This window comes from Copidosoma floridanum, unplaced genomic scaffold (genome assembly GCF_036245765.1).
Source record: "Copidosoma floridanum isolate Cflo_tuat_1 unplaced genomic scaffold, Cflo_Japanese_pri ptg000028l, whole genome shotgun sequence".
Lineage (NCBI taxonomy): Eukaryota > Metazoa > Arthropoda > Insecta > Hymenoptera > Encyrtidae > Copidosoma > Copidosoma floridanum.
The window spans coordinates 4,516,203-4,528,342 of record NW_028321905.1 but is presented as its reverse complement, the minus strand read 5'-3'; the positions used below and the strand labels follow the sequence as shown (position 1 = coordinate 4,528,342).

The window sequence follows — 12,140 nt, the reverse complement described above, 5'->3', positions numbered from 1 at the left end:
TATGATGAAAAGTAATAAAATTAATTTTCTCAGAAGCCATCAAAAAACTTGACAAATAGAATGCTATAAAATATTATTAGATCATGTTACTGATAGCAAAATGAATTGGAAATTTTTTTATTTCACCGTGATCTCATGTAGGTGGGCCTAGATGGATGCAACAATACTACTAACACTACGAAAATGGAAATAATCAAAACCAGTCTTAAAAAATTTTTGATTTTGTTGAGTCATGAAAGCAATAAAGAGAATTATATTATTAAAGGATTTGTTTATTCGAAGTTTAATAAAATTTATCATAATACTAAGTTTCATTATGTAAATTTTTAAAAAGAGTTAAATTGATGATGTATTTATTCATATTTTTATACCACCTAAAAAGTGGTGCGTGGAGTTTTTTTTAATTTTTGAGTTTTAAATATTTAACAAGAAATCATTGAAGAAAAGAAAGAACCAAAATTTTACTTGGGAACAGAATCCGTAAAAAATTAACTTGTATTTAAAAATTCTCTAAGGGAATCAATTTTAAATTTGATCGAAGCGATCTTTTTTGCATATTATTTTGATACATAGTGATTAGAAAAAAGCATGTCAAAATATGAATATTCAAAGCTCTTAACTTATTATTTAAATATAAATAATACAAATAATACTAACATCTAGACAGTGCAACACATAATTGCCTGTGAAAAAATGAAAGTTTTGAGAAGAGCAATCCTACAAAATTACAACTTTAACCTTGAAGTTTATTAATAATCATGCAGACGGATAAGTTGAATGAAAATTGTTTTCTACACATAATGTAATAATAATAAGTTGTCTATATTTAATGTAGTACGTGGGATTAAAACTTTATTTTCTTGTTTTTCACCAGCAATTATTACTGCTATGATGTTTTACTTGAATAATTAAATTAGTATTAATCGTGTACCATTGCAAGGACCTTTATCCAACCTTCAATTTTCATTTATATGACGGCAGAGTTACTTTTCAAATGCTATTTATGTGGCAGAGGACGTTCTCTAAAATTATTTTAAATTTTTATTCGACAGTCAATGTTAATATTATCATCAGTTTTATTTTTTATGAGTCGCGTCATCGGCGTTGTAGTAAATTATGGTTCCTCCTTTAATATTATTTAAGATGTTGTTTAAAAAAAAATATGTGTATGCATCGTGAGACGTTAACATAACATTATTGATCTAAGAATCACTAATGTCTTTAAAAATGTTTGAACATGCATCATGTGTTTTTTATTTTTCCAGTATTCTAAAAGATTTAATGTTCCATCTCCAATACCTGATAGCAAAGATGGACATTTCTCATCAATGAAAAAATGTGTATGTTCAAACGTTATACGTAAATTGCATACCAAATATTTAAATACTTTCTAATTTTCTCTACAATAAAAATTTTGTTTGAATTTCTTAAAACTGGAAGAATTTGATGAAAATCTTTCCCTTAAACTATTAATTAATTTTTAAAAGCTTCATTGCTATTATAAAGTTTCTTAAAGTTCCGTTAACGATTGCTAATGCTTTTTTAGGTATCATCGAAGCTTTATTCCAAATAGTAATGTTGGCTCAACGCAATTTTTTTCATGTGATTAAAATTCTAAAAATACACTGTAGAAAGAGATCAAATCTAATGGCAGTCTAAAAGTTTTGTGGCTTGTCAATAATATAAAAATTTTAAAAATGGAAGCAATATCTGTCCAAGCTATAGATTAAATGTTTCTGTCTATTGAAATAGGTTAGTGAATTAATGTATTACGTAAACAAGTTTTTTCAGAACCATCAGGACCATCAACGAAAAAATAATTTTCTATCAAACTTAATTATTTGTTGGAAAATAAGCTTTTGACCTCCATTGAATAGTCGAAATATTTTATCAAATTTCATTTTGCAAACTACAATGTCATTATCGACTTTAAGGAAGAACAACATTTTACCTTCCAATAGCAGAAAATTTTTATAAAAGTTTACGTCCATTCCATTGTTCCGTTTAACTATTAAATGTGTAAAGTTTAGTAATATTAGTGTAGCTTATTGAGTTAGTAAAAAGATCAATTTTGTTTAATTCAAACCATGCAGTTAGCGGTCTTTTCCAATTTTCATTTAATTTTATTGTTGTACTTTCTTTGAAAACCTTTTTTTTATTATTCTCAATGCAAAAGGGGAAATAAAATACTGGATAAATTCTACCACAGAAAGAAAATTTTTGAAGTTTTCGTGCTGCTTCCATGGGACTTGAATAACAACCATTAATATGTTGTAAGATTTTATCAAATATTTCTCCATTAGTTCCCTAATTTTTTTTGTAACTTACACTAAGCCCTACCACTGCTTTTATGAATATAATCAAAAATATATTTGATGCTGTTGATAGATGTGCAGCACTCGACATGTATGTAACAATCGTGTTTCAGTAACAAAAATTTACTATAAGCTATTACCATTGAATTATTAACTGAAATTTTGACATCATTGTTTTCCAGTCTGTCAACATGATTTTTTTTCTATATTATTTGATCTGATATATTCTAGATAGCCATTATAAGCATCACAAAATTTTGTGAATATTACTACAATACGTGACCTTCAAAATCACACAGTCCTATATATAATACATTATACTGAATGGAAGGAAAATTTATCTTTACCCACAGTGCTCAGGCTTTATGCGATACTTATTTAACATTTTTATAGTTATAACAATGGTGTGCCGGTAGTGCACAAATTTACTGTATGGTTATTAGTATTATCGCTAAAGCATAAGTTTACGATAACTCGTTACTTAGTCAATCTTAGGCTGCTAAAATTCTGAATAACTGTCATTTATGAATGACCGATACGTATGATGACTTTTCTGATAAAATTATTTCAATTTTTAAGTCTGTTGAATAAAAGTAAGAAGAACGATTTTTTATAAAGTAAAATTCAAAATTGTACACAGAGACGCTTCATTACATATAAAAACTCAAAAATAGTATCTCGGCCTTCAACAGGATTGAAGCTATCTTGATGTCTAGTAAATGCCTGCATTACTTTTTTTTTTCCATGACTATTTGTTTTTTTTTGTCTCTCGATTTTTCCCATACTCCATATCGTTGCTTAACTTAATATCAGACAGTTTGTTATTGAAATTTCAATACCTTAATATAAAAAGAAGTCTCAAGTTTACGGACTTGAATTTAAAATATATTGTGTTTTGAAATGTCAAAATTCAAGGAATATACATATGGGAAGCCGGGGACACACAATATATTGAGAGTACACATATATAGGGGTGTCTTATGTGTGTGTGCACGAGAGCGTTGGGGGGATAATCTAGCATGGGGAATGCGCGAGAATTGAGTTGGTAAGGAACGCGCATCATGACGGCGGCGTTAGGTAGCGGTCCGGGAGTGGGGCCTCGCTAGAGAGGAGCTCTCTAAAGAGAGCTCGGGTAGGTAGTTGGAGTCGGTAAGCCCAAGAGGATGACACAGCCATCAACGAAGGACCCGTGGGGGACAGCCAGCACGTCTCGTTTGCCGCCGGAACTCTCCAAAAAGAAGCTAACAGCATCACTACACACTGCTGCACGATCGAAAAATAGTAAGTGTGCCCTTTGTCTGCTGGCATCGTCTTCTCATCAACTTTTGTTGATGAGTTCAGACTCAGGACAAAAAATCTCCCTGGTTGCTTAATTCATTCAACCAAGTGGTGGTCCTGAGTCGGTGACCGGTCACAAAGGAGGGCTATTTTCTGTGTGTGTTAAGTTTCTCGGTGCGCAGTGGTTTGGCTTTGAGCAAGATCCCCGGTGTTTCCTTGTATTTTTTTCTTTATCGGACGTCGCGTTTCTTTGGGAATTATTATTCGAGTCGCTGGTAGGAGCGAAGTATTTTTTCTATTTTTTGAATAATGAATGATAAGCGTTGATCTCACATACTGAGACCATTTAGTTGGTTGGTTAAAATCCCCGGCTGTTAAGTCAACCGAGAGGTGACCTTCCGACCGCTTATTTATCATTCTTGGGGAACTTTCGTTTGTTGGGAACCAATTTTATATTTTTTTGATGAGTTTTTGATTGGGTAAACGATGCTCTCTTGTTGTGGTCTGCACAGTGGCACGGGCTGTATGTGTACGCTGCCTCTGGATTTTTCTTTTCTTTTGATTTGAATATACAGTTTCATCAAAACTGTAAAGTATGAGCCACGGTGCATTTCGATGATGTTACTTTAATCTATAATAATTTCAGATGTATGATTACCTTACCCTTTGTTATTTTTTGTTTTTGTGTTAATAGAGTTGTGTTTTGAGTTCTCGTTAGTGAATAGTTTGTAACCTAACTTCGAGAAAAACAAGTTTAACCGAGAAGGGTCACGTAGTTGCGAACGGCGATACATCGGGAAGATTCCACAAAAGTGCTCATGAATCAATTATAGATTTTTCTTCCAAGGTGGTGCGATTCGTTGTTACAATTTTTAAAGTCTGAATTTGATTACTTAATCTGATCATGCGATGACCTTTCATAAATTTATTTGGTGAATATACAAGGTTTTTTTTTATTTGTATAACTTTTTCTTTAATTCATGAAACATACAAAGTTTATTTTTATATTGCGTTAATTATTGTTCTGCCAACCATCGAAAATAAGTTTCGATTATTAAAATAAATAATCGAGCATTAAAGCTGAGAATACGATGTGTATTTTGTTTTTCTTTCGTCGTTTAAGTTTGAATAAATATTGCGAAGTTAGTCAAAATTCCCATTGAATTTTCACATTATTCAGTTGCCTCTATCCTAAACTCCTCTGTCCGCCATTATTTAGCCTCGAACCACCCTCAATAAAAGTGGACCGTTACAAGATAGTGAAACAATACTTAGACTTTGAACTCATTGCAATCACTACAAAGAGGTAGGAAAGTTTTATATAGTTTTATTAAGCATTTTTGAACGGAGAAATAACACGGTGTGTAAATATTAATTCATATTCCTTTTACTAAACAATGTGCGATTTCATTTCCATACGCTTAAACTCAGCAATTTGGAGTGTTTCTGAGATAAGCATTGAATTTTTCTCAGCCAAAATTACAGATATTTTAATGACCTTAGTTTCAGAGACATCCACAGTTTCAGTGATCTCCAAAACTTTGTATCAAAGTGGTAAGACAATGTAACTTGTAAAATTGAGTGATTGAACGTTTTAAGATATTTTTCGAGTTAGAGGCGACAAATATTCGCCACGTAGAATTTAAGAAATATTGGATTGAAGTTCACTGATGTTGAAGCCACAAAGAAACAGTGAATCAATTTATAAAATGCTAGCTCTATATTTTTTATTGGCACATAATATTTGTAAACCACATTTTTGAAGATTCAAAACTTCATACAGAAGTCGTCATATTTTTTTTTCCAAATCACTAGGCGACTTTTAGCAATATTCACTTATACAAAGATTTCAAAATCTCGTTTATTAAAATAAAAAAATCTCAATCTGGGCATCCTTTGGCACCCTTTGACGTAAAATGTCCGATACATATAAAAAAGTTCTACCATATTAACTTTTTTCTGAAAAACATGCTGTATTATAAAAATACCCCCGGAATTTTACGCTGCAGTCATAGCTGAGGGAAGATAATCAGATCTTCTATTTCTATAACTACTGCCATCATATGAAAACAGAGCTTTCGAGTCAGTAGCAAACGTATGTATGATCGTTACCTTTTTTTGAACAAAAATAGGAATACCACTTATTGATAAAATATAAGACCAACTTTTTGTGGTGGTACTAAAAACATGATTTTGTGCACAACCGTAACTTAAGCTCATTTATGGTTTGTAAAATAAATTAAAATTCTAAACATAATTTTTATTTATGAACATTTTTCTTTCTAGATTTTTAGTTCGTGCAACTTATTTAGAAATATATAATGAAGAAATTAGAGATCTTCTTAATAAAGATCAAAATCAAAAACTTGATTTAAAAGAACGGCCTGATGTTGGTGTTTACGTAAAAGATCTTAGTGGTTATGTTGTCAATAATGCAGATGATTTAGATAAAATAATGAGTATTGGAAATAGAAATCGAATAACTGGCGCAACAGCGATTAACACATGCAGCTCTCGATCTCATGTAATTTTTACAATTACTATAGAGTCAAGCCAAGTTGGTAAAGATGATCAACAACATGTAAAAATGGGTAAACTGCATCTTGTGGATCTTGCAGTATGTATATGTACATGTTATTTGATTATTTATATGTATGTATTAGTGTTCAATTTTAAGTCATACTGTGAAATTGTTCTTAAAAAATACTTTATAAAAAAAAACTTACGTACCTAGCTGGGATATAATTCAAAGGAGGACATCAAGGTGATTAAAGAGTTGAGTAAATTTCCGTAAAACAGACGCTTTGTATCCCATAATAAAAAAAAAACAAAGAATACTTAATTTTTATAGTTTTGTGCTCAAAAAACTAATAAACTGGCATGCAAGGCATTTAATAAGGTCAAAAATAGGTAATAACGCGGAACGTATTATAAGTGCCTTGAAACATGATCCTATTATTATGAAAAAAAAGTTTTGTCCAACGAAAGTTTAAGCTTAAGTTTTTATTATACAAATACTAGAAAACAACTAATTTTTTTGAATTCTTTAAGTTGTAGCTTTTTTTCTTAAAGATGTATTTAAAAAATGACCAAAATAATTTGTTTCTTATTTGGTTATCTGTCGATATGTGTTAGTTTGATTATCGCAAACCGTTTTTTTGTAAAGTCATAGTGCAAAAATGTGGAAAAATCGTTAATTAGAATTTCAATTTTTGAGCATTCATAATCTCAACATTTTTCAAAAAAGCTGTATAAAAATTAGGTATTAAATAGTTCTTAGAGCAGTTTAAAGGCATGCGCAAGGTTTTTGTCGCTGACTTAAAAAGGACGCCACAAAACCATAATTAATTTTAAAATGTTAAAAGCTGTCCTGATAAAATTAAAGTAAACCTAAAATTCCAAACAGATGTTGTCAAAAATACTGAACGCTTCGATTTTGAAAAAAAAATTTTTAACTCTGACCCTTTTTTGAAAAGATAAAACAATTTTTATATATAAACCAACTAAATCTCAAACAGCTGCACAGAAAAAACTGCATGAGTGTATCAAACAACTTGATCATGCATATACTTACATACATACACCCCTGATGCCAAGGTCCGTGATCGAAATTTTTTTTACTAAAATTTTTTTACACAAAAACAATAAGTTTTAAAAGTACTTCTCCTGAGTATTAGTTGTCCCTAAAAACTAAGTTGTGGATCTTGCGACCCCTGACATAGTTGGATATTTGAAACGCTCTGTTACTAGGCTCGATGTTATAAAAATTAAATCTCGTTAATAACGGCTTTTGGCTTATTTTACTTTTTCTTTGTGATGTAGGCGTTTTTTTATTTGTAGAATATATTTTTATAAAATTATTATTTATTGATCAACGCCTGTTTATATTTATATAAAAAAGGTGCTATAATATACTTTCTATTTCATAGAGATACAGCCAATATAAAGTTTTTAAGGTTATTTTCAAACTTAGCTTGAACAAGCTGTTGGGCTTTACCCAAAATTTACTGAGTGGAGTAACTCCTTCAAGTGTGCACACGTAATGTCAAACGTTTTAGGTTTAAAATATTGTGTCTATCTTTAACACCTCTCAAAAAAAAAAAATTCTAGTTAAAAATTTTTTGTTTAGAACCTATGTAGTTTTTGTCAAATAATAAGCTGTAAAGAAGTTTAAAAAATATTCTGATAAGTACTGTGCATTCTTTAAGACATGTAATAGTTGTTGACCTTAGAGCCGTTGACTTTTTCTTTTTTACGTTAGAATATACTGAAAATGATATTCATGAAGGTTGTATACATCAAAAACTTATAAAAAATATACTAAAAAAATTTTTTTTTTAATGACAAAACTTTCCCACCAGAGCAACAATGTTCTGGAGCCTCACTGCTCTACTTTTTAGCGCCACAATAAAAACAAATACGTACTATTCCACCTATTTAAATACTGAAAGATTTTAGGAATCAATGTCAGAGTTATAATGAAAAGCTGATCTGACACTTAATGGATTGTTTATTCGTCGATTTTGACGCTGCTGGTTCAATCTTGATAAGTGTTCTGCGTCAGTTTTTTGACGCCGACAATTCTATATATTTGAAGCATTTGAAGTTTTCCTTCCAATTCGCCTCCTTGCAACTCTAGGCATTGTTAGAAACTATATGAGTTCTAAGAGAGGTATTCTTTGTTAACTTTGTTTAGATGTAATGTATTAGTTTTTTGGCTAAGTAGTTTGATATTAAATGGCCCTAAAAAAGTCTGGTGAGCTAAAAGCAAACATTACTGCATGGATACGTTAGAGTGGTCAACTATGGCCTGCTGTTGTAGCACTAAATTTTTCAGGACAATAACCACAATGCTCTTAAGCTTTAGAGCTAATTTTAGTGCTTTTTCCCAAAGTCTTCTGGTGTTACACCAAAGAAGTTGGCGTTCAAAGCACCTTTTTTTCTTGGACCTTAGTTAAGTGACAAGGTGTATCGAAGGTAAATATTAACGTAGGTTGCTTGTCCATTGCAGACTGTTAGAGTACTACCACTGAACGACTATGATCATTGATATTCTGCTTAATAATGTTACTACCGGACTTACCGACTTCTATTACAGGTGGCCTGGATTTTACTGCGGCGCTCCCAATGAACCGTACGAAACGAAAGCATAAAGATAGTTTTTTATAAGACTTCGAGCTTATTGCTAGCAATCATTATCGATTAAAAAAAAAAAAAAAAGAACTCATGCGAGAATCGTATAAAAAGTGTCAAGAATCAGTAAGCAATACTTCAGCAAAATTTGTTAAGTAGTTTTGTGGTTAGCGATTAAAAAATTTTTTGGGATTTTGATTTATATATTAGTGAGATATCAGCCAACTCCTTTTTATTTATGCACCTAAACGTTATCTTTGCTCTATTGAAACCCGTAAAAATTCTTATTTCTTATCTATGAGTAGTACTGAGACGTACGAAAGAGAAAGACCATGCAAGTTGGCACCCTAAACGCAGAGCTCGTGGAGCATAGGCAATAGACACCACTAAGTTAACCGTCAATGCAGTGGCAGGCAGTCTGAGTTAGGCTCCCTCTCCGTCAAATATAAAAACTAATACCTTTAATACTTGTGCTCCATTGTTTTAGCACGAATAAAAGTTACGCTATCTTAACTCGTGAGAATTTAATTTTCCCACACCTTCAAGCTCCATAATTTCTATTAACAGGACGTTGGGTTTACTTAACTCTTCATTTTTGGCACTCGAACCCGAATGTAAGTTGATACGCAACAAAAAAAAAAATTTCTTTTTCCGCACTCGGTTGGTTTTGGGAGGCTGGTACTTCCTCGGGCGAAAAAGCAGTTTTCCGGAACTCTTTCGAAAAGTCTCCTTTACGATCCTCGTTACGTCCCTCGCCTTTGGCTCGGGCCGCAAACCTCTCGGTTCGCAAACAGAAACTTTTCAAACTCGTAGGAAAACTACTATTTTTCTTTTCGTCGTCAGGAAGCACCCGTGGTGCAATGTTTTAAAATTACAAAAAATTAATGTGAGTAAAACGAACAGTCAAAAGTTAATATACTAATGAGTAATCAGTGCACCAAACAGTAAAAAAAGATGCTCCTCACCAGTGGTATGTGAAACAAGCCGTAAGAAGTAGATGCACATGGAAAGTGATCAAGAATACTAACAGTGTGGCAGCCATCTAGGAGGCCAACATTGACAGGAAGTCAAATGAAGAATAGCAAGGAGAGAAAATTACGCCACATTATCTAAAAACAACGTGTTGTTAATAAAAGAATCAACACTATTACAAGAGTGTTAATCATAATCTTCCTGATCTAGACAAGTGAAGCAAATAAAAAAAATCATAATTCTACAAAGTAGTGTTTGAAAGTGTGTAAATACGTAAAAAAAAAAATTTAGATATAGTAGGGCACATTAAAGCCTTCAAAAATAAGTTAAAATTTTTTTTTTTTCTCATTGATGAATAAATACAAAAAATGAAAATAGAAATTATTGTAGCTGAGAAAGTGATGAAAAATGGCAATAGGTGTCAAGATTCGGAATTTTTAACGTATGAAAAAACATGGTGAAGGTTTTTTCATGACTCCGAAGCCGTAAATAAACTAGGAAAGACGAAGAAAAAGACAAAAGACTTAGTAAAAAAAATCCTCAAAGGCATAAAAATGATAATGTGAAGGGGTAAAACAGATAAAAAGAATGGTGATAGCAATATAGTTCAAAGTGATGAGGTCTTTGAAGTACGTGAAGGTTCATTGTACAAAGACGAAAGTGGGGGAGAGGAGGAAACTTCAGAAGGTGCAAGAAGCTGTTTGACCGCAAAAGGGCGACGTTGTAAGACAGTAAGAAATGGCATTGAGTCACTGTTGATGTTCACAGATAATGGAGGTAAAGAGAACAGAATAAAGTTGTTTAACAGAAGTAGTACAATGTATAGGCCACTACAATAAACTACAGGCTTTGAGAGAGATCGTATGAGAGAATAGGGGCTGAAGAATATGCAAAAAAATACAGACTATCGCAGGGATATGAAACTCGACTAGGTGGATTCACAAATTAGTAAAAATAGTGATTAAAGAAAATAAATAACTTTATTAGATAGTTGAGTGAGAAAGTATCCGCATTACAAATACTGACTGGTGACTCATTGATCCAAATGGCATTAACTAGGGTTTTTACGACGATAGTATAACAAGAAGACGAAAAAAAGTTCTTTTATTTCCTCACAACGCTGTCCAGTAGGCTAAGAAGTCATGTTACAGTTCATTTGAGTGACAGGATGATTTAGTAAGAGTAAAAAAATGTTCATAGAGGAGGTTATATAAAGATATGGAATTACCAACAGTATAGCAACGGCTATGATCCAAGTTCAAATAAAACAGAAAGTAGATAGCAAGTTAGTAGAACAATTCCTGGATAGAAATTTTTTTCATGTAGAAATTAGGCTGCAAGACACAGACAAAGAAGTTTCTGAAGTGCTGTGACGAGACTTTAAAAGAAATATAAAAAATGAAGTAACTGCACAATTTTTATTAGGATTTAAGCCCCCGTATAATCACGAAGTTTTACAGTATAGGTTAGTGAGGCTAACCAAAGCAATTACTTCAGTAAAAAAGTTGACGTCATGGTGAGTATAAAATCACCTCAGTTAAATATAGACAAAATTTGAAGAAGGGCGAGTTAATTGAAGGAATGTCTAAAATATAGCAAAATGGGTACACAGTGTGTCTCTCACAACAGTATGATGAAGAAAACGGATGGTTAGTAAAGAATTGTCGTGGTGAGATAATTCATAGATGATGCTAGAAGATTTTACAATAAATGGCACGTGATTATAAGTAAAAAAAGAGATGGAGGAAAGAGATACACCCTCATAGCGACAAAAGCCTATCACAGGGGCCACATAAATAAAACTCAGAGCAGAAATTAGCCTAAAGATTATAACATTAACAGTAACTATAACAGCATTTTTACATGCTTATAGAGAAATGAAAAATAACATATATAACGACCCGAATAACGGAAATTATACACTGGAACAGTGGTAGAGGTAATGCCCAAAGTAATTATACTATTTTATATTTTTATGCTTGTTCTCCAGAGCCAATTCAGAAATAAAAAACTCAGGGGTTTCATAGTATAGTTTTGTTTGTTTTGTCATGATTAGTAATAGTAGCGAAAATGGTGACTAAAATAAAAAACAAAAAAGAAAAATAAATTGAAAAGATAAGAAGGTAGAGGAGAAAAGTGAGAAACAAAAGGATGATGGTAAGACAAACAGTGAAGGATCAACCTTTTATGGGATAATCAAGGAGAGAGACTATCCTTGAATTAGCAGAAAACAGAGAAAAGTGGATTAATTTTCGCAAATGCAGCGATTTATAAGCAAACGCGCAGATCAGATAGAAATTGTGAAGAACACTAGCAAGACTAAAAGTTAGTGGATGTTAAATGTAATGACAACTGCTTGTTCTACAGTCTTATGGTCTTATTTAACTAAGACTTAGGAGCATAACAATTCAGACATATTCTGTTGCATTCGAAACATATCAT

The 12,140-nt window shown here is 31.9% G+C and overlaps 1 protein-coding gene across 2 annotated transcripts in view; it reads left to right on the top strand.

Moving 5' to 3' along the window:
- LOC106637917 (kinesin-like protein 64D) overlaps positions 1–12,140 on the top strand; it is a 461,671-nt gene that overhangs the window by 152,267 nt on the left and 297,264 nt on the right. For both annotated transcript variants that reach the window (XM_014350896.2, XM_089595799.1), the window contains exon 3: positions 5,880–6,210. In XM_014350896.2, coding sequence (XP_014206382.2) covers positions 5,880–6,210 — 331 coding nt within the window. The remainder of the gene's footprint in view (positions 1–5,879; positions 6,211–12,140) is intronic.